This window comes from Protopterus annectens, chromosome 2.part0 (genome assembly GCF_019279795.1).
Source record: "Protopterus annectens isolate FY-2018-M chromosome 2.part0, PAN1.0, whole genome shotgun sequence".
In the NCBI taxonomy this organism is placed as follows: domain Eukaryota; kingdom Metazoa; phylum Chordata; order Ceratodontiformes; family Protopteridae; genus Protopterus; species Protopterus annectens.
Genome location: NC_056728.1, coordinates 224,779,259 through 224,802,482, shown reverse-complemented (window position 1 = coordinate 224,802,482; position 23,224 = coordinate 224,779,259). Strand labels below are relative to the sequence as shown.

Here is a 23,224-nt window from a genome sequence, read left to right as displayed (position 1 = left end):
GAGTGAGATTTAGCCAGGCTTCTGGGTAATGGAACTGGCAACACCCGACCGGCTCCAGAGACGCACAGTCAGGTTCCACATCAGGAACGCTGATAGGGACGGTCCACGAAAGGAATTGCGACCTCCCTGATTTTGTGGGCCTCCCCTGCCTAGAGGGTGACGTCTACCATTATTTCCTCCTCGCCTGCCTCTGAAGGAGGAATCACCCCTGTGTGTCCAGGAAAGGTCTCTGTGATTTCTTGAACCACATTTTACCGCTCTTCTGACCTTTAGGGTAATGTCTATAAGGAACGGTAAAACGGACTCCCATGGCAGAGTCTCTTTCCTTCCTGTTCACACCTGGTGAGGGTATCTTTCACCTTGGGTCCAAAAAGAGAGGATCCGTCCACGGGAGCATTGGTGAATGTAGATTTGAAAGGCTCAGCAAAGTTGCACAGAAGCATCCAAGAATTTCTCCTTAAGGAGACTCCTGAACCCACCGCCCTACTCGCACCATCAGCTGCATACGAAATCGGCCGCATGGAATAGTTAATAGATGTGAGAGTAGCCAACTGAGCCAACACTGTAGATGGGACTGGTTCAGTAGAGGTACCCTGAAGAGTATCTCCTAACTCCTTTAAGAGATCTCTCTGAAGTCTCGTAAAATGTGATAGTTCAGCGAACAGTGTGTAAAAGTCACTGAAAAGAAGATACACTTCCCGTACCTATCCATCGTTCGAGATTCCTTATTAGGTGGATGGATAGAAGTAGTCTCTGCTAGCTCCTTCTTAGTGGCCGTCACCACCACCATGGCATCAACAGGTAAACCCTTGGATAAAAATTCTTTGTCTTTAGGGGCGGAAAGAAATTTATTCGGCCTTGTGGGGACCGGTTCCACGGCATCAGGAGTCTGCCATGCTTTCTGACTCACAAGATCCAGCAATTCTTCAAATGGAGGAGACACCCATGAAGCTGAGGGTTGAGACCCGAAAGCCTTCAGGTACACTGACTCCTCACCGGACGGGTAATGGTGGGCCAGCCGCCTCTGTGCCTGCGGATCTCCAACATGTCTGCAAAGGAGACATCTTCAGAGGACGACTTAGGGGACTCCTCTGACTCTTCGAGGTCAGTGTCAGATGTGACAGACTCATCAGGGGAGTCTACATGCTTCCTCTTACATGATCTCTTCCGAGGGGGCTCCTCAGCAGGGTCTTCTGGAGAGGTCTCGAAAGATTAGGGGCCATCCAAATGGGGGTCCTGAGGCTGCGGGTCTCTACCATCCTGGGGGAGAGAGGATGCTGAGACCCTAGTCGGCTCTTGAGGGAGTATAGCATCAGTACTCGTACATGGTACGGATGAACTATCCAATATGCTCCTCATCCTCACGAAGACAGATTCCTCCAGCTCCAAAGAGAGCGTAGGTGCTGATGGCTCCAAAAGAATCGGCTCCGAGAACGATGTAGGGTCTGAGCTCACTCGGGCCAACGCACCAAGAGAAAGACTCTGGACCGAAGAGGTTCGGTTCCAAGTGTCCCCCTCGAGGCTGACGCCCTGGACACTAGACACTTCGGACGGTGCGGATAGTGTCGAAGCGGAGCTCAGCTCAGAGACAACCATATGGGGTGGTGGAGCAGAGTACAACACTATAGTCGGTACCAACAACATCGGCTCCAAAGGTCCAATCTGGCTTGGAGGAGGAAAAAGAGCAGGATCGGCAGCAGGAGTCGGTTTAGAGACCGAAAGGGTCGGAGCCAATGACACTTTTTGGCAAGGCCGATGACTTAAGGAGTTTGAGCACCACTCTCTCGATGTCTTCTTCAGATAAGCTCCTGGAGGATCTGGAGGACAGTGTGGGAGACCTTGCTCTCTGCAATAAAGGTGATTTTAGAGTAGGGGAGACTGGTGGAATGTCTGCAGACCGGCTCTGAAGAGGACTGCCAGTGATCAGCACTGAAACACTTGGTGCCGATACTGCAGGGTCCGTGTCCAGAATCTCAATCGGCTCCGAAGACAGTGGAGCCGAAGAGACAGAAGCCAACTCTGATTTTGGTACCTTCTGTGGAGGTTCAGAGACAGAAGTTGAAGCTGGAGAAGGCCTTTTAGAGGCCTTGCTCTTATCCTTTCTAGAAGACTGCGACCTAGCAGAGGAGGAAGAAAGTACAGTTGTGTACACTTACCATAAATGTAGATGTTAGCGTGTATTCACTGTTGCAGTCATTACATTTGGGTAATCTGCTGGCAGGTTGCCTTCAGTCGGCCTGAATTCCAAAGTCTTGGGTTCTGCATCGGATGCTGTCTTCTCTTCCATGATGTCAGGTCATCAGGGGGTATAAAACATGCAGCCGACGTCATTTCCTTTAGTTTTTCTTGCCCCCGATGTCAGGTGCCCCCAAAAAGATATATATATATATATATATATATATATATATATATATATATATATATATATATATATAAATACATGCAGCAATATAAATTTCATCTTCATCTACAAGCAAATACACCACATAGGTTGTAGAAGATAGAGAAGGAAAGATAAACTTTAGAATGACAGGGGGATGGCGGGAGGGTAACTTGCAACAGTGAATACATTCGAACATCTACATTTATGGTAAGTGTACACAACTGTACTATGTTCTTCGTGTTTCACTGTTGCAGTCATTAGATTTGGGTAGAATCCCAAAGCTATGTATGGTTGGGAGGCTGGAGCTAAACAGCATTAGGTGGGGCTATAAGGGCCCTGCAGCACTGCAGTGGCAAAGCCTGCCCTGGACTTAGAGAGGCAAATGGTAATGCTTTGCAAAAGTGTGAACAGAACTCCAAGTAGCAGCCTCTAGAATGTCTTTGGTTGGTACTCCTCTGAGAAAGGCTGCTGAAGTAGCTGCAGCTCTGGTGGAATGAGACCTAATGCCCTTGGGCACAGGATTATAAGAAGCAGAAACGGAAGCAGTGGCTTATCCACTTTGAAATAGCCTTTCCTTCTGATCCTGCAGCATATGACACTAGTAATTGCTCAGTTTTTCTTAGAGCTTTAATCCTGCTCAAGTAGAATCTTAGCTGTCTGTGTATGTCCAAGGAATGCAGAATTCTCCCCCCTTTGGTCTGTGGATTTGGATAAAAAGTTGGCAGATGAATTGTTTGGTTAAGGGCCACACTGGAAACCACCTTAGGCATAAAAGTAGGATTTGTCCTCAGAGACACCCTGTCTGGGTAAAATATGATAAAAGGCTCTACAGCCATGAGGGCCTGTAGCTCTGAAACTCTTCTTGCTGAAAGTAATAGCTAGTAGTAGAGCTGTCTTCCATGATAAGAACTTTATATCACTGGTAACAAATGGTACAAATGGAGGCAGGGTGAGCTTTTCCAACACATAATTGAGGTCCCATGCAGGTAATGGTGCTCTTCTAGGAGGCCTTAAATTGTTGGCTCCTCTAAGATACTGCTTTAGTAAAGGATGTGAAAAGAGTGGTGGCTCAGTATTGCAATGAGCCGAAATGGCAGAGGCATGGATTTTGACTGATGAGAAAGATAGGCCTTTGTCAAGCATCTAAGTTAAGTATTGTAATATCTGAGGAATAAGTGGTTCTGCTGCATCAGTTCCTTGTGCTCGATTCCAAGCACAGAAACTCTTCCATTTGTCAGCATAAGATTTTCTAGTACGAGGCCTTCTGACTTCCAAAATGACATCCATCACAGCTTTACTGAGAGGTGTCATTTGTATGATTACATGATTAGCTATGCTGCCAGGTTCAGAGTCTGTAGTTGATTGTGCAGGATCTGATTGTTTTGCTGGGACAGTAGTTGTGGTCTTTGAGGCAAGGTCCAAGCTGGGTATTGAGACAAGTTCCTTAGGATTGGGTACCAGTATTGGTGGGGCCAGTCCAGGGCAATTAATATCATCTTTGGCTTCTCTTGTCTGACTTTTAGGAGGACATTGGGTAGAAGAGGCAGAGGAGGAAAGGCGTAAACTGATAGGTTTTTCCAACTGAAGGATAGGGCGTCCACTTTCCATGCTTGTCTGTGATAAGTCCTTGTGCAGAATCTTTTCAATTGATAATTCTGAGGAAAGGCAAACAGATCTATGTCTGGACTCCCCCATTTCTCTGTTATGTTGAAGATGATTTGTGGATTTAGCTTCCACTCGTGAGGATCCATAAGGTTTCTGCTTAAATAGTCTGCCAGAGTGTTTTGTTTTCCTGGCAGGAATTGAGCTTGAAGATGTATTTGGTAGGTCAAAGCTGTGTCCCACAGTGCCATGGCTAATCTGCAAAGGGGATATGAGTGTGTGCCCCCTTGCCTGTTTATATACCACATGACTGTGGTGTTGTGCATCTTTATCAGTAGTTGTCCTGGATGAAGCAAGTCCTTGAAGGCTGTTAGCGCATTTTGAACAGCTAGCATCTCTTTCTGGTTGATGTGTAGATGCATTTGTTTTGGTGCCCATTTGCCCTGAATGCATCTACCTGCCATGTGGTCCCCCCAGGCTTAATCTGAGTCTGTTGTTAAAGTTTGGCTGGCAGGGGGTAGAGTGAAGGGCCGCCCCATATTTTGGTGACAGGCCTTTGCCCACCATAGAAACTCCTGTTGCAGGCAGGAAATGAGAGGAATCATTGTTTCCAGACTGTGTGCATGCTGACGCCATAAACTTTTTAGGTACCACTGAAGTTTCCTCATATGCAATCTTGCATAAGGAATTAGTAGGATGCAGGATGCCATGAAGCCCAGAGCCTGTAGAATTTGTCTTACAGAAGGCTGGGTTTTTGTTGCCATCAGTTTGAAGTAAGTAGTCAGTTGCCTTTGTTTGTCTGGCGTGAGGTAAGCGATCTGGGCAGTTGTATTCAAACTTGCACCCAGGAATTGAGAGGGTACCAGTTGTGATTTCTTTTCGTTTATTGTGTACCCTAGGCATGTTAGAAGCCTTTTCACAAATGCCAGGTGTCGAAGTAGAGTGTCCTTGTTCTCTACTTGAATGAGACAGTCGTCCAAGTAAGGATAGATTTGTATACTTCTTTGTCTGCAAAATGCTATCACTGGTGCCAGGCCTTTTGTAAAGACCCTGGGCGCAGCAGATAAGCCAAAGGGCAGTGCAGAGAACTGGTAATGCATAAAGCCAGCCTTGAATCTGAGGTATCTTCTGCACGACTTGACTTATTGGGACGTGCAGGTATGCCTCTTTTAGGTCTAAAGTCACCAGCCAAGCATTCTTGCCCAGCATGAGCAGAAGTGCTGCAAAGTCAGCATTTTGAATTTTGGAATGTCCAGGAATGTGTTCAGAATCGATAAATCCAGTACTGGCTGCCAGGCTTTGTCCTTTCTGGGTACCAAGAACAGTCTTGAGTAAAAACCTTGTCCTTTTTCCTGTTCTAGTACTGTCTGAATGGCCCCATATCCATGAGGGACGTAACCTGTTTCTGTGCCTCTGCCCATTGATTTTTTGGCAGACCTGGCCAACCATTTGCCGTTGGCAAAGTGTGGAAATGGAATCGGTATCCCTGTGATACGATGTTTAGTACCCACTTGTCCCTGGGTTATTAACTGCCAATTTTGAGAAAAAAGTGCTAATTTCCCCCCTATGGGCACTGCCAAAAGATAAGTGCTCGGTGTAGGCAGAGGGAAGTCATTGGGATTGCTTTCTGTAGGTTTGCGCTTTATCTCCTCCATCTTTGGAAGTTGATGCGCCCCATTGCTTTGACCTGTATGAATCTTGCGCCTGGTATCTGGAACCCTTAGGGCATCTGGATTTGCCCCTTTGAGCTCTGACACAGGAAAGGACCAATTTTTTGTAGGCCAGTGTCTACTGAATCTTGGTGGCTGCACTTGTAAGAAGTCTTTAACAGTTTGCATAGACTTAGCTTTGTCTTCCACTTTCTTTAAAACCTCTTTTGCCTTAATACCAAACAGAGAATCAGGCTGTAAAGGTGCATCTAGCAATTTAGCTTTAACATGATCAGGCACATTTTGTTCCTTTAACCAGGCATGCCTCCTAATCACAGATCCAGTAACTGCGGCCCTGCAGGAGGCCTCTAAACAATCAAACCACATTGCAAAGTACACTTTCCAACTTGTTCAGCTGCATGCAATAATTCTTGCAATTCTTTATTTTCTGCACAATCTGAAATCAACATCATTTTCTGTTTCAGCAATCCCATAACATGTTGTTGGTACTTAAGCATATGAAATTGACAGTTTAAGGACCTGATTGCCAAGGTTGCAGATGTATAAACCATTTTCCCTATCTGTCCAGTGCCCTTGAATCTCTGGCTGAGGGGGTAGGATTTTTTGCTGTTGAGGCCTTAACTCCCTTTGGACCTTGTGAAATAGTTTCAGGATCAGCAGCAGGGTTTCTAAATAAAAGTTTATGTGAGTCAGGGAGGGACAGTACAGTTGTGTACACTTACCATAAATGTAGATGTTCGAGTGTATTCACTGTTGTAGTCATTACATTAGGGTTATCCTGCTGGCAGGTTGCCCTCAGTCGGCCTGAAATCCAAAGTCTTGGGTCCTGCGTCAGTTGCTGTCACTTCTTCCCTGACGTCAGGTCATCAGGGGTATAAAAGATGCAGCCGATGCCATTTTATTCAGTTTTTCTTGCCCCAGATGTCAGGTGTCCCAAACAGGGTAGGCTAAAATTATGTAAATAAAACATACATGCACCAAAAATAAGCTTTACCCTCATCTATAAGCAAATACATCACCTAGGTTGTATAGATTACAGAAGTAAAGGTAAGTTCCAGCAAAAATAAGGGGGGTGGCGGGTGGGTAACCTGGACTGCAACAGTGAATACACTCAAACATCTACATTTATGGTAAGTGTACACAACTGTACTATGTTCTTCGTGTTTCAGTGTTGCAGTCATTACATTTGGGTTGAGTCCCAAAGCTATGGTTGGGGGGCTGGAGCTAAACAGCATTAGGAGCGGCTATGAGGCCCTGCAGAACTGCAATGGCAAAGCCTGTCCTGGATTTAGAGTAAAGAGGCAGATTGTAATGTTTTGTAAAGGTATGCACTGAACTCCAATTAGCAGCCTCTAAAATGTCTTTGGTTGGTACTCCTCTGAGAAAGGCTGCAGAAGTGGCTGCAGCTCAGGTTGAATGTGGCCTAATGCCCTTAGGCACTGGTTTGTCATGCTGTGAGTAGCAGAAACGAATGCAGTGACCTATCCACTTTGAAATAGTCTGCTTGGAGATAGCCTTTCCTTGTGATGCTGTGGCATATGCCACTAGTAGTTGTTCTGTCTTTCTGAAAACTTTAGTTTTGTCCAAGTAGAATCTAAGTTGTCTGTGTATGTCCAAAGAATGCAGAATTTTCTCCCCCTTGTTTGGGTAAAAAGCTGGCAAATTAATTGTTTGGTTAAGGGCCACACTGGATACCACCTTAGGCATAAATGTGGGGTTTGTTCTCAGAGAGACCCTGTCTGGATAAAAAAAATGATAAAGGGTTCCACAGCCATGAGAGCCTGTAGCTCTGAAACTCGTCTTGCAGAAGTTATTGCTAGGAGTAGAGCTGTTTTCCAATATAAGAACTTTATATCTGAAGTAGCAGCTGGCTCAAAAGGAGGTAAGGTGAGTTTTTCCAAGACATAATTGAGGTCCCATGCAGGCATTGGCGTTCTCCTTGGAGGCCTTAATTTTTTGGCTCCTCTGAGGTACTGCCTTAATAAAGGAAGAGAAAGGAATGGTGGCGCTGTATTATAATGAGCCAAAATGGCAGAGGCATGGATTTTAATTGATGAAAAAAACAGGCCTTTGTCCAGCATCTTAGTTAAGTATTGCAAAATCTGAGGAATATTTGGGATAGCTGTATCAGTTCCTTGAGCTTGGTTCCAAGCGCAAAATCTCTTCCATTTCCCAGCATAAGATTTTCTAGTACTAGGCCTTCTGGCTTCTAAAATGACATCCATCACAGCTTTACTGAGAGGTGTCGTTTGTATGGCTACATTATCCGTCATGCTGCCAGGTTTAGGGTCCTGAGTTGGCTGTGCAGAATCTGATTGTTTTGCTGGGACAGTAGATGAGGTATTTGAGGTAAGGTCCAGACTGGGCATTGGGAGAAGTTCCTTAAGATCCGATACCAGTACTGGCATGGCCAGTCTGTGGCAATCAGAATCATTTTTAGTTTCTCCTGACTGACCTTTAGGAGTACCTTGGGGAGGAGAGGCAGTGAAGGAAAGGCATATACTGATAGGTTTGTCCAGTTGAAAGATAAGGCGTCCACTTTCCAAGTTGTCTGTGATAAGTCCTTGTGCAGAATCTTTTTAGTGGATTGTTTTGAGGGGAGGCAAATAGATCTATGTCCGGGCGTCCTCATTTCTTTATCATGCTGAAGACTTGTGGATCCAGGTGCCACTCGTGGGCATCCATGAGGTTTCTGCTTAGTTCGTCTGCCAGAGTATTTTCCTTTCCTGGCAGGAATTGTGCCTGCAGATGAACTTGGTAAGACAATGCTGTGTCCCATAAAGCCATGGCTGGTCTGCACAGGGGATAAGAATGAGTGCCCCTCCCTGCTTGTTTATGTACCACATGACCGTGGTGTTGTCTGTCTATCAGTAGCTGTCCCGGATGAAGTAGGCCCTTGAAGGCTGTCAGGGCATTTTGAACAGCTAGCATCTCTTTTTGATTGATATGTAGATGCTTTTGGTTTGTGGATGCCTCTTCCTGCCATGTGTGCCCCCCAGGCATAATCTGATGCATCCGTCGTCAGGCTCTGCCTGGCTGGGGGTAGTGAGAATGGCTGTCCCTTGTTTTGGTGACGAGCCTTTGCCCACCATTGAAACTCCTGTTGCAGGCAGGGAATTAGAGTAATCATTGTTTCCAGACTGTGGCAATGTTGTGTCCAGACACTTTTTAGGTACCATTGAATTTTCCTCATATGCAGTCTTGAATATGGAATTAGTAAGATGCAGGATGCCATGAAGCCCAAAGCCTGCAGAATTTTTCTTGCAGATAACTGGGCCTTTGTTGCCATTTCCTTGAAATAGGTAGTCAGTTGACTTTGTCTGAAGTGAGATAAGCCATCTGGGCAGTTGTATTTAAGCTTGCACCCAGGAATATTATCTCTTGAGAGGGTACTAGCTTTGATTTCTTTTTGTTGACCGTGTACCCTAGGCTTGTTAAAAGTCTTATCACAAAAGTCAGATGCTGTAGTAGAATGTCCTTGTTCTCTGCCTGTATGAGGCAGTCGTCCAAGTAAGGATATATTTGTATTCCTCTGTCTGCAGTAAGCAATTACTGGTGTCAGGCACTTGCGCAGTAGATAAGCCAAAGGGCAGTGCAGAGAATTGGAAATGCTTTGAGCCAGCCTTGAATCGGAGGTATCTTCTGCATGATTGTCTAATTGGGACATGCAGGTATGCCTCTTTTAGGTCTAAAGTCATGAGCCAAGCCTTGCTGCCCAGTATGGGCAGAAGCTGCTGTAAGGTCAACATCTTGAATTTTGGTATATCCAGGAAAGTGTTTAGAATAGATAGGTCCAGTATTGGTCTCCATGCTTTGTCCTTTCTGGGTACCAAGAACAGTCGAGTAAAATCCTTGCCCCTGCACTTGCTGTGGCACTGGTTGAATAGCCCTCATGTCCATGAGAGCTGCAACTTGTTTTCGAGCCTCTGCCCATTGATTTTTTTGGCAGGTCTGGCCAACCGTTTGCCCTTGGCAGGGTATGGAAATGAAACTTGTAGCCTTGTGACACTATGTGTAGAACCCATTTGTCCTGGGTTATAATGTGCCAATTTTGAGAAAAAAGTGCTAGTTTTCCCCCTAAGGGTGCTGCCAGAAGATAAGTGCTTGGTGCAGGCAGGGGGAAATCACTGGGACTGTTTCCTGTATGATTGCGATTTGTCCTCTCCACCTTTGGAGGTAGAAGCACTCCACTGCTTAGACCTGTAGGATCCTTGCGGCTGTGATCTGCCTCTAGGGCATCTGGATCTGCCCCTTTGAGGTCTGTCTGAGACTAGAAAGGACCAATTCTTTGTAGGCCAGTGTCTGCTAAATCTAGGTGGCTGTACCTGTAAGAAATCCTTGACCGTTTGCATAGATTTAGCTTTGTCCTCCATTTTCTTTAACACCTCTTCTGCCTTAACACCAAACAAGGTAGTATGTTGTAAAGGAGCATCTAATAATGTTGCTTTAACATGGTCAGGCAGATTTTGTTCCTTTAACCAAGCATGCCTCCTAATGACAGAACCCGTAACAGCGGCCCTGCAGGATGCCTCCAGAGAATCAAACCCACATTGCAAAGTATGCTTTTCAACTTGTTCAGCTGCATGCAATAAATCCTGTATTTCTTTTTCTGCACATTCAGAATTTGCCATCATTTTCTGTTTAAGCAGTGACATGATATACTGCTGATATCTGAGCATATGAAACTGACAATTTAAGGCCCTTATAGCCAAAGTAGCAGATGTGCAAGTCTTTTTTCCCTATCCAGAGCCCTAGAATCCCTGTCAGAGGGGGTAGGGTTTTTTGCAGTAGAAGCCTTGACCTCTTTTGGACCCTGAGTAATAGTTTCTGGGTCTGCAGAAGGGTTTTTGAAAAGGAATTTATGAGAGTCAGGGGACCCTGTAGTATCTGTCCAGCTTAACAGGAGCTGGAGGTAAAGAGCCAGGTGTCAGACTAGACTTCAAGAACGCATCATCTACAATGTCCAACACAGGTGGAATAGCTAGAGAGGCCTGTGTTGAGGTAGTAAAAGGAAGTCTCTGAGCCTTTTCTTAGATTCTGAAAAATCTTGGCTCTCCCAGTGGAAGTGCTCCCTCATGGTATGCAAGGTTTCCCCCAAAAGAGTAGTCCTCAGGAGGAGAAGCTGAAGGAATTTATTCTTCAGTATCAGAATCCTCATGGGGGGAAGAGAATATTCCTGATCAGAAGAGGAATCAGAAGAAATGGAAACCTGATCTGAAGATTCATAGTCTGTCTCTTGCCCAGGCCTCTTATCAGGAGGGGGATGGGAACCCCTGATCAAGGTAATTAAGTCTTCGGCCATTTTGAGCATCTGTTTTTTGGGCATGGAGGTCTGTCCTTGTGGCTGGTGAACTTGTTTCTTTGCCTTTAAAGGTGTTTTAGTTTTTGAAGTCGGTTTAATATATAATTGTTTAGGTCTGAATACACCCTCAGAAGCAGATGCTTGCTCAGCGGCTCCGGACCCATCTGAGGGAATACACTCCGAGGCTCTAATACCTTGAGTTTCCTGCGGCCTGGCCGACTCCACCTGGGAGTCGTTAGTGGCCTGCGACTCTAAAGTAGCGGGGGTCAGGGGCTGCGAAAGTGGCTCGCTGAGAACCGGCGACTTGTTTAGGAGAAGCTTCATCGTCGGTTTTGGACCTCGGTTGCTTTTTTTCTTTTTCCTTGTGTTTTTTGTGAACTTCGGTAATCGGATGGCTATCCGACGAAATTGTATAACTAAATCTTAGCCCAAAATAGCTTAATGCAAAATCGTACCAACGCTTAATAGTGCGTTGGTTAAATCTAGCACAAAACCAACAACTAGCAATGTCGTGGTCAGGGCCTAGGCAAGGAATACAGTAAGAATGAAAGTCTTTATGAGGTATTTGCTTCCCACAAGAAATACAATTAACTTTTTCTAACATCGGTCTGGAGAAAGAAAAAAGTTTCTCCAACGGGGTACTTAGCTTTTAATGAAGACTTCAAATCTGAAACTCGAACACGAAAATCTCAGGAGTCGGCCGACCGGCACTTGCAAACTGCTTCTGCTTCGGGCACCGCGTGGCAAGAAAGACTGAATAAAATGGCGTCAGCTGCATCTTTTATACCCCTGATGACCTGATGTCAGGGAAGAGCCGACAGCAACCGACACAGGACCCAAGACTTTGGAATTCAGGCCGACTGAGGGCAACCTGCCAGCAGGATAACCCAAATGTAATGACTGCAACAGTGAAACACAAAGAACATCCTATAATATCTGTCAGGCTTACTGGGAGCCGGAGGTAGAGAAGTCAGGGGTCAAGCTCGACTCCGAAAACACATCATCCACAATGTCTAAAACAGGGGGAATGGCTAAAGATTTGTGCTGAGGGAGAAGGAAATCCCTGAGCCTCTGTTTTGATTCTGAGAAGTCTTGACTCTCCCAGTGAAAATGTTCCCTCAAAGTATGCAAGGTTTCTCCAAATTAATAATCCTCAGGAGGAGATGCAGATGGAATAGACTCCTCAGCATCAGAATCCTCATAGGGAGATATAGATAATTCCTGATCAGAAGAAATAGAAACCTGATCTGAGATTCATAATCAGTGTCTTGCCTAGGCCTCTTATCTGGATTGGGGATGGTTACCCCGATCAAGGTAATAAGGTCTTCAGCCATTTTGATCATCTGTTTTTTAGGCATAGAGACCTGTGCACGTGGCTCATGCGTCAGTTTTTTAGTTTTAGAAGTTGCTTTTCTCTTTGGTTTTGCAGCTGTCATCGGTTTGATGTACAAATGTTGAGGTCTGAATACACCCTCAGAAGCCGGTGCCTGCTCAGCGGCTCCGGACCCATCCGAGGGAGATGCATCTGCCGGTCCAATACCCTGAGTATCTTGCGGCATTGCTGATCTCCACATGGGTGTCGGTAGAGGCCTGCGACTCGAAGGTAGCGGGTATCAGGGGCTGCGAAGGAGCCCCACTGAGTACCAGCGACTGGCTTAGGGGAAGCTTCATCGTCGGCTTTGGATCTCGACTGCCTTTCTCTGTCCTTTTCTTTGTGTTTTTTATGTACTCTGGTAGTCGGATTGCTATCTGACGACATTTCTGGGTAATTAAATCTGTTTCCAAAATACTTTGATGCAAAAATATACCGACGTTTAATAATGCGTTGGTTAAACTTAGCACAAAACCGACAGCCAGGCACGTTGTGATCATGGCCTAGGCAAGGAATACAGTATAAATGGAAATCCTTATGAGGTATTTGCTTCCCACAAGTAATACAATTAACTTTTTCTGACATCGGCAAAAAGCAAGAAAAAAGTTTCCCCAACGGGGTCCTTAGCTTTAGTGAAGACTTCGGTTCTGAAACTCAAATTTGAATATTTCAGTAGTCGGCCAACCGGCAATTGCGAAATGCTTCTGCTTCAGGCACCGCGCGGCAAGAAAGACTAAAGAAAATGGCGTCGGCTGCATGTTTTATACCCCTGACATCATAGAAGAGAAGACAGCAACCGACGCAGGACCCAAGACTTTGGAATTCAGGCCGACTGAGGGCAACCTGCCAGCAGATTACCCAAATGTAATGACTGCAACAGTGAAACAAGAAGAACATCTGGCTAGGTCTTCCTTGAAGGAAGGTTTTAACATGCCTTTTAGGATCAGCTTTATTCTTCCATTCCTGCAGCACTCTAGGGCTAAAGGAATGACAAGAGAGACAAGTTTCTTGAAGATGCATGCCCCCTAAACAGTACACACAGATGCTATGTCCATCAGTGATGGACATTTTTTTGAGAACATTTAGTACACTTTTTAAACCCTGACTATTTATGTTCTTTGGACATAACGGCAGAAGAGAAAAACCAACACACTCGCACAAGAGAGAAACTAGATCCTCTAACTTAAGCAGATCTAGCCCTAACACACACAACAAAAAATAAAAGTGGTTGTACTAGGTTCTCTAACTTGAACCTAGTGCAAGAAGGAAAAAGGGGACAGTTAACTAGCACTTCTAAGTTAAACAGTCTAGTCTAAAAGCACACACTCACGAGAACCACACACAAAAGGCCAACAGGCCCAAGAATTTTTTTTAAACAGTAGTAAGTCAAATCTGGTTTAAGACACAAATCGGTATCACAATAAAACTGCCAGCAATCAGAAGAACACTTCACACGAAGCAAAAAAAACTCCTAAGTAGTAGTAATAATAAAGAACTAAATCACAGCCACGGCAAACCAAAAGAAGCTTCCCACTGAAGACGCGGCAAACAAGATCTGGGGAATGCGGCATGCACCATGGGATACCTACTAGCCACGAACCAGTCAGAAGTTTTCAGGCTTTCTAAGCGGCCGAGTCGGAGTCAATCCACACGTACTAATGGAGGCAAGATAGGACTACATAACATCACACGTTTGGGAAAAAAAACAGTACTAAAGGTGGCAAAAAAGTTAACACAAAACCTTTAATGTTGTCAATTCACTTCAAATGTGTTATTTCCAGTCTCCTTTATATGAAACAAAGAATGGAATTATGCCTTTGGACAACATAAATTAGGTGGTATACGGCTGACTTAACATCACAAAACATCCTAAAGCTATCAACTTGTACAGCTTCAAGTGTTTTTTCCTCCTCACATCACAAAAGTTTGAAAACACCACACCTAAGATGATTTCTGAGAGCTGAGAAATGAAAATACTTGCCTATTACATTCACAATTGCTTTAAGTGCTCCTAGAATGCTTCCCAGTACTTCAGGATATTCTTCACCCAAGTACTCATACAACACAACGCCCAAGTGCCCCATCAGTTTTTCCTGGAAAGAGAGAAAAAAAGTTAACACACTAAACAGTTAAGTTTATTTGCGTACCCTATTGAAAACAGTCTGCCTGACAAACTTCCAGTGTCTCTGGATTCCATTTTAGTCCATTTCCACAAGTGGATGAATGTAGGACTAAAACCTTAAACACACAAATCACAATAAATGTACCTGTCCCTAACAAGTGTCTCAACTTCTGAAGTTTTAATTCTTAGCCACACCTCTAGCAGTCATACTGCAAGCCAGCAAATGTTAATTTGCTGGCATTATTAAGATAAAATCAAACCGAAAACATTTTGTAGGAATGGACTTGTATTATATAAACTATTCTGTTAAAAAAAAAAGTCAATACAACGAAAATCAAAATTCACTGTCAAAGAACACCAGGTACAGTTCTGTGACAGAAAAGCTATATGCATTCATTGTAATCCGGAAGAAAGCAATGTTCTGTAACCTAATTCATTCTAACCACATCCATTTATCCCAAGACACCAGCTCACTAGCACCAGTGATATACAAGTGCCCTTTAAGGTCAATTTTTGAACCAGGACTTCTGGTGTGCACAGCTCAATGCAGAACATATAAGACAAGAGAGACTTTGAGAAAGTGGACAAAACTTAGTGCAAGAAGACAAAAAACATCAAATGAGAAAAATTATGGTTTTAGTGTGAATTTCTAGAGTACCTCCTGACAGGTCTTCATTACAACTGCTGTTCGGGAAATCAAGTCTGCAGCTTGCTGTCTGACTTTTGCAGATTTATTATTCAAACGCCACAAAACTGTACCACAGATCTGAGGCAAGTAAGGTTTTACCCGTTTGCCAAGTGCATTGACAACTGTGCCAAAGCCATTCAACATAACAGAGTCCTGCGAATGAAATAAATCAAAATTAGAAAGCAATAAAATGAAACAAAATATTAGCTACACATTAAAGAAAAATATTCAAAAAATGTTACAAAACTTCAACTAAGAATAATAAAAAATCCAGGCACTTTTTCCTCTACTAAAATATAAAAGTCGTAAGAAAATATACAGCTTCCCTGATCATCAAGTTTCTGCATGCTGTTCTGTTCACTCCATTTTCCTGAAGTACTAGCAGTAGAGTTATGAGCTGTACTTCAGGAAAATGGGTGCTAGTACAAGGGAGGCATACACCAGCATCATTTTCAGAGCTTTCTTACCCCCTAAAATTATGTGCCGGTGAAGGAGCAGGCACAAGCCTAAGTATGCAAGCCGAATTGTAGGCCTATCCCTGTGAGCTACATGTAATTCAAGTATATGAGGTGCAGAGAGGGAACCCCCCCCCCCCATCTAATACTGTTAATCTGCCCTAAAGTAAGCAAGCACACTGTAGAAGGAAGAAAAGATTATTGTATACAAGAAAGGGATAAGAAGAGAATTACTCATCCTGGCCACAGAAAGGATGAATTCAATGTCACCCCTGTAGAGGGAAGGTGGGTGGGAAATAGTTGTGCAACAGTGACTTATTCTAACATCTACTATTATGGCAAGTTACTTATGCAATTTTACTATATTCAATAGATCACTGCTACAGTTTTCCTAATATCTGAGATAACTCCCAGAGCCACAGACTGGGTAATGCAGCCTGAGTGGTGACCCTCAGAGTATGGCTCCGGACCAAGCCTAATCGGTAATGCTCAGTAAATGTATGGAGAGATGACAAGGCAGTGGCTTCCAAAGTCTGCAACCTGCATGAATGCCCCAGTAGTGGCAGTAGCCCTGGTACTGTGTGAAATGACTGTACTTGTAGGTTGTTTCCCTTTGCTGGAGCAACAAAAAATGATCCCATTACAGTCTCGCATGGGGAAAGTTTACTTAGAAACTGGTTCTCTCGTCAGCAAGAGAAATTAACTGGCCAATCTTTTTAAAACTTTTTTGTCTTGGTAAACTTTCAGTTGTCTGTACACATTAAAGGTGTGCAGCACTCTTTCTTCCCTACCCTGGAGCAGGGGAAACGTGGAGAGATGAATGGAGTGACAGTAAATTCTGATACCTCCTAGGTAGGAAAAAAAAAAAAGAATAGTTGTGTAAAATCTTACCATAACCATAGATGTTCTTCTCCTGCATGTTGGAGGTCGTCCTGCACACCTTCACCAGACACTACAGATTGGACCACATCTCCAGAGCCAGAGCAGGGTTTGTCAGGGCAATCCTACAGGGCTTTCTGAAAGCAGCTACCTCTACCTCCACTTTTCATTCTTCCTAAGCTGTGGCACTCTCCCACACTAATACTGTAACATGGGAATAGAAGAACATAGAATAGTTGTGCAAAAATCTTACCATAACCACAAATGTCCTGCTCTTCCCTGTTGCAGTATTCCTTACCCTCCCACCTAGCCCCCTTCATTTCTATTGGCCTGTCTAGAGGGCACTCTGCAGGACCCCCTAGACTATGATCAGACTAGCCAGCAAATGGCACTTCACACTTCTTGTGGACATCTCTTGGCTCGTACTAGTTGCCTATCTGACTGGGTAATTAAGTTGTGAGGTCTGTGTATGCAGACATCACATTTAAGGTCCCTGGTTTACGGCCCTACAGCAACTAGGCTTAAGTTTTTGTATAGGAGCAGATGTTCAGGTCGCCTGAGGTGGAGAATCCCACACTAAGAAAAGTGCAACATGGGAATAGACGGACATCTTACCACAATGATAGATGTCTTTCTCTTCTCTGTTGCAGTATTCCTGGCATAATGGAATTGCCTGTCAAGGCGACGATCTGTCATTGGCCAGTATACCAAAGTTTTTTGCTACCTTGGGTGTGCTGTACGTCTTGACGTAGGCTACCAACAGACAACGTCCATAAAAGAGATGTATGCGCGCACCACCCTCAGAACTGAAGCCCCAGGCAGACAGCCCAAGGTAATGAGGATCAATGTATCCAAGAAAGCGAGTAAGCAGGGAGAAGGAAGGAGGGTTGGAATACTGCAACAGAGAAGAGGAGGACATCTACCCTTAGTTCTTACACAACTAATCCATGTCCTTCTATTCATCTATTGCAGTATTCCTGGCATAAAGGAGAGTACAAAAGCTCATGAAGAAAAAGACAGGAGAAAGATAGAGGAACTTTCTATGATGCCATCCGAATGGCCTTGGCAAACTCCACCCGGGATTTGAAGATGGAATCCAGCTTACAGTGTTTACTGAAGGTGTGAATAGAAGTCCAAGTAGCAGCTTCTAGGATGTAGTTTGTCTCTAAACACTTGTGAAAGGCCCTTGAGGAAGACACTGAACCTGGAAGGACTCTACCCTGGTGAGCATAACAAAAGGCAATGGATTTAGACATTCAATTAGAGATGGTCTGTTTGGAAACAGGCAATCGCAGGGCCATGGGGTAAAAGGACACAAACAATTGGTCTGATTTCCTGAAGGGTTTAGTCTAGTATAGGCAGAACCTGAGCTGTGTATGTACATCTAGGTTGTGGAGGATCCTCTTACTACTGTTCTGGGGAGAGGAATTGCCTGGTTTAAGGACAATTCATTGACAACTTTGGGCATGAAGGAGAGGTTGGTCCTAAAGGAAAACCTGTTCTTTTGGAAAGACAGGAAGGAGGAGATGCCATAAGGGCTTGCAACTCTGACACCCGCCTGGCAGAGGTAATGGCAACCAGGAGGACAGTTTCCCAAGTACAGTATTTAAGCAAGCCAGAAGAAGGTGGCTCAAATGATGGCTGAATCAATTTCTCCGGCACAAAGTTGAGGTCCCACGGTGGAGCTACAGGTCTCCTGGGTGGTCTGATATGGAGGATGCCTTTAAGGAATTGTTTAGCTTTAAATCTAGAAGCCAAGGGAAGAGAAAGTGGGCAGACAGGCAAAGATAGCTGACAAATGGACTCTTTTGGAGTAAGCTAATATTGCATTAAGCAATTCACACAGATAGGAGAAAACCATAGGTGGGTCTGCTGTTAGCGGGTCCTAGTTTCTATTAGGACACAAGAGACAGAATCTCTTCCATTTGGAGAAGTAAGATTTTCTAGTTGTAGGTTTCTTGGCCTCCTCTAGGACCTGAAGCATGTCCTCAGAGTAAAGGTGTCTGAACAGAATCACAGCTCTATCACCCACAGGGTCAACAGGAGGTTTCCTGGGTGGTGAAGTGAGCCCTTGTTCTGTTTGAGTAGGTCCACTCTGTGGGGCAACTTGCAGCAATTACCCTTGACTAGGTGAAGGAGAAGGGGAAACCAATACTGTCTTGGCCAATAGGAAGTCACCAGCAAGGGTTTTGGCTTTTCCTGTTGGATTTTCAACAGGACTTTTGGAATAAGTGGAAGGAGAGGGAATGTATATAGGAATTTCCCCTTCCATGAGACTGATAGGGTATCCACTCTCCAAGCTTAAGGATGGGGTTCTCTGGCACAAAACTGAGAGAATTACTTGTTCAAGGGGGAGGCAAACAGGTCGGTCTCTCTAGAATACCCCACTGGTGGACAATGTTCAGGAACACATCCTTGTGAAGCATTCATTTGTGAGCTTGTGCTCTGGATCTACTTAGGGTATCTGCCACAGTATTCTGGTTGGAAGGAATGTAGACTGCATGGAGGGATACAACCAGGAGGTGTGACAGACCCCAGACCTGCATGGCTAGTCTGCAAAGGATGTAGGATCTGGTCCACTCCTGTTTATGTACCACAAGTCTGTCATGTGGTCTGTGTATACTCAATCTCCCTGGTCTGATGAGGGATTGGAATTGCTGAAGGGCAAGTATTAATGCCTTAATTTCCCTGACATTTATGTGGTCCCTCATTTGGTAGGGTGACCACGCTCTCTGAATTGTGTGGTGATCCAGGGCTGCTCTCCAACCCATGTCCGATGCATCTGTGAAAAGGACTTGAGTTGGTGGCAGTGGGTGAATGGGGAGGCCTGGATTTAGAAACAGCTGTTATCCACCACCGGAGCTCCTTTTTTAGACAGGGTAATAGAGGAAAGATAAGCTGTGTAAAATCTTAGCATACCCACAGATGTCCTTCTCTTCCATGTTGCAGTATTCTACATGTGGGTTTATCCTTCTTCTCCAGTTCGTCCCCAGGATTCCAAAGATTTTCAGTCCCTCTTTTGACGTGGCAGCAGGAATGTGGGCCATAAAAATGTCTGCATACACCAGCCCTCAGAACACAAGCTCCAGTTGGAGCCAATCCTATAAGGGCATAGCCTGTCCATTGTCAAAGTGCAACCTGACAGGAGGGGAAGGAATACTGTAACATGGAAGTGAAGGACATCTATAGTTATGGTACGATTTTATACAACTTTCCTATGTCCTTCTATTCCAATGTTGCAGTATTTTACATGCGGGTGAATGCCAAAGCTCACTGAGGATTGGGTGGTGGCCCAGACGAAGTTTCCAGGAATCCGTGTAGGATAGACCTGGCAAACCCCACCCTGGCTCTGGAGATACTGTCCAGCTTGTAGTGCTTGGTGAAGGTTTACACAGATGACCAAGTAGCTGCCTCAAGTATGGTGTTGGTGTCTAGCCCCTTAAAGAAAGCTCCAGAACAGGCATTGCTCTGGTGAAGTGGGCTTTGACACTGTCCTGCAAGGTCTTCCCATGGTGTAGGTAGCAGAATGAAATGGCCCTGGAGATCAAGGCTGAGATGGTCTGGTCACAGCTTTCCCCAGAGTTCTGGGGTGGAAGGAGATGAACAGTTGGTCTGACTTCCTAATGGGCTTGGTTTTATGTAGGTAAAACCTAAGTTGTCTGTGGACGTCTAGTGAATGAAGTACACTTTCACTATCCCCTTGCAGGTTGGGGAAAAAAGTAGGTAGGTGAATGGCCTGGTTCAAGGATAGGTCATTTGCTACTTTGGGTGTGAATGACTGGTTAGTCCTGAGTGTCACCCTGTCAAGGTGGAAGACTAAAAAGGGTGGTGTAGCCATAAGAGCCTGCAGCTCTGAGACCCTTCTGGCTGAGGTCAGAGCTACAACAGTTTTTCATGTGCAAAATTTTACGGGAGCTTTGTCTGCTGGTTCAAAGGGGGCTAAAGTGAGTTTTTCCTAATACATAGTTAAGGTCCCAGGGAGGTGGGGACGGTTTCCTGGGTGGTCTCAAGTGTAGTAACCCTTTGAGGAAGAGTTTAGCAGGGTCTGGATGCAAGGGGTGGATCCAGAGGTAGACAGGCAGAGACTGCAGACAAATGTGCTTTTAAAGATGAGTAGGCCAGTCCTGTCTGCAATAGTTCACACAGGTAAGACAGGAAAAGAGAAATGTCACTTTCCAGTGGGTCCGACTGTCTTCTGTGACACCAAATAGAAAATCTTTTCCACTTAGAGAGATAGTATTTTCTTGTGTTGGGTTTCCTGGCCTCCTGCAAGACACTGAGCATGTCCTCGTTGTACAGATGTCTGAAGGGGATCAGAATCCTATCAGCCACAGGGTGAGGTGCAGGGATTGCCACTGTGGGTGTATCTGAGTCCCCTTGTGCCGTGTGATCAGGTCCACTGAAGGGGGTAACTTGTGGTGACTGCCCTTGGACAAATAAAGAAGGCGGAACCAGTGCTGTCTTGGCCAGTAGGGAGTCACCAGCAAGACTTTTGGTGAGTCCTGCTGAATTTTCAGCAGCACCTTTTGAATAAAGGGGAAGGGGGGAATGTATACAGAAAGTTCCCCTTCCAGAACATTGAGAAGGCATCTGTTGCCAGTGCCTTGGGGTCAGGTGTCCTGGTGGAGTAAACCAGGAAGTTGTCTGTTTATGGTGGAGGCAAACAGGTCTATTTGAGGTATACCCCAGCTGTGGACCAGATTCAGGAAGACATCTCTTTGAAGCATCCATTTGTGGTTGTTTGAGATGATTCTGCTTAGGTAATCTGCCTGGGAGTTGTGCAAGGAGGGTATGTAGGCTGCCGGTAGGATAATTCCCTGTGAGGTGGCCAGCTCCCACACCTGCAGAGCTAGTCTGCATAGGAGGTATGATTTAATTTGTCCCTGTTTGTTGAGATACCACAAGACTGTGGTGTTGTCCGTGAATATTTTGAGAGGGCCTTGCTCTAGACAGGGATGAGAAGGCTTGTAGAGCAAGGAGGATTGCTCTCATTTCTTTGACGTTTATGTAGTCTAGTTTGTGTCCGTCTGTCTGTCCACAAACCTTGTACTTTTCTTTGTCCCAGAGTTGCTCCCCTTCCCAGATCTGATGCATCTGTATGCATAGTCTGAGAGGGAGTGGGTGCTTATAGAGGGAGGCCTGGGTTCTTGCCCACCACATCATAATTCTTGTTTCAAGCAGCGAAGGAGGGGAAAGTACAGTTTTGTACCTACCATAAATGTAGATGTTCGAGTGCTAATACAGCTGCAGTAATCACAGATGGGTTCTCTGCCGTCAGGCGGTCCCTCGGTCGGCCAAATTCTAAAGTCTAGGTCAGGCGTCGGTTGTTGCCGCTTTCTCTCCTGACGTCAGTGAGGCCGGAGTATATAAGACACAGCCGACGCCATGTTCTTCAGTCTTTCTTGCCCCAGATGTCAGGTGCCCCCAGAAGGAAAGCAATACATAAATTATGTTTATATATATAAATATACATGCAATGCAATATAATCCAAAATCAGTAGTTGCAAGCAAATAAACCATAGAAGGATAACCCAGTCAGGTTGTATGAAGAGGGTAAGGCCCCATGCCTTTACGAAGAAGGGAAGGAGGGAGGGAAACCTGTACTGCAGCTGTATTAGCACTCGAACATCTACATTTATGGTAGGTACAAAACTGTACTATGTTCATAGTGCACACAGCTGCAGTAATCACAGATGGGTAGAGTCCCAAAGCTGTGCACAGGGTGGTAGGTACTAGGAGGAACTGGGTTGAGCCAGAATGCCCTGCAACACAGCAGTGGCAAAGCCTGCTCTAGTTTTGGAATATAAAGGCAGGTGGTAGTGTTTTGAGAAGGTATGTACAGAACTCCAAGTGGCTGCCTCCAAAAATATCTTTGGTAGTAACTCCTCTGAGGAAGGCTGTAGAGGTAGCTGTGGCCCTGGTGGAGTGTGATCTGATGCCTGTAGGAATAGATTTCCCATGATAGGAATAACAAAACCGTATGCAGTGGCCTATCCACTTTGAAATAGTCTGCTTGGTAACTGGCTTCCCTTGAGCCCCTACAGCATAGGACACAAAGAGTTGTTCTGATTTCCTGAAGGGCTTTGTTCTGTCCAAATAATAACGTAGCTGCCTATGGATGTCTAAAGGGTGTAGCAGCCTTTCCCCTTTGTTTTGAGGATTGGGGTAAAAGGAAGGTAGGTGTATGGCTTGATTTAAAGCTACCCTGGCATAAATGACGGGTTGGTACGAAGGGAAACCCTGTCCTGATGGAAGATGAGGAATGTCTGCACCGCCATGAGGGCCTGCAGTTCCGAAACCCTACGAGCTGAAGTGATAGCCAGAAGGAAGACTGTTTTCCAGGACAAATATTGCAAATCTGTTGAGGCAGCTGGTTCAAAAGGAGGCAATGTTAATTTTTCTAGTATGTAATTAAGATCCCAGGCTGGTATTGGTTGTTTCCTTGGTGGTCTTATATTCTTAGCCCCTCTGAGGAACTGTCGTAAGAGTGGGTGAGAAAATAAAGGAGGATCCGTGTTGAATTCTGCAGAAATGGCTGAGGCATGGATTTTTAATGGAAGAAAATGAAAGTCCACTGTTCAGCAGCTCAGCTAGATACTGTAATACCTGAGGCAAGTTCAGTTTTCTAGGGTCCTGGCCTTTTTTCTCATTCCAAGAGCAAAACCGCTTCCATTTTGCGGAGTAAGCTTTTCTAGTAGATGGCCTTCTGGCCTCCAAAATGACATCCTGCACCTCCTTGGAGGTCTGTTGT

At 45.0% G+C, this 23,224-nt stretch overlaps 1 protein-coding gene across 1 annotated transcript in view; it reads right to left on the bottom strand.

Annotated features, from left to right (window-relative positions):
• Window positions 1-23,224, bottom strand: part of SF3B1 (splicing factor 3b subunit 1) — a 1,956,191-nt gene that overhangs the window by 620,688 nt on the left and 1,312,279 nt on the right. Inside the window, exons 13-14 of the mRNA XM_044060306.1 lie at window positions 15,110-15,292; window positions 14,311-14,422 (exon numbers count right to left, since the gene is read on the bottom strand). Coding sequence (XP_043916241.1) covers window positions 14,311-14,422; window positions 15,110-15,292 — 295 coding nt within the window. The remainder of the gene's footprint in view (window positions 1-14,310; window positions 14,423-15,109; window positions 15,293-23,224) is intronic.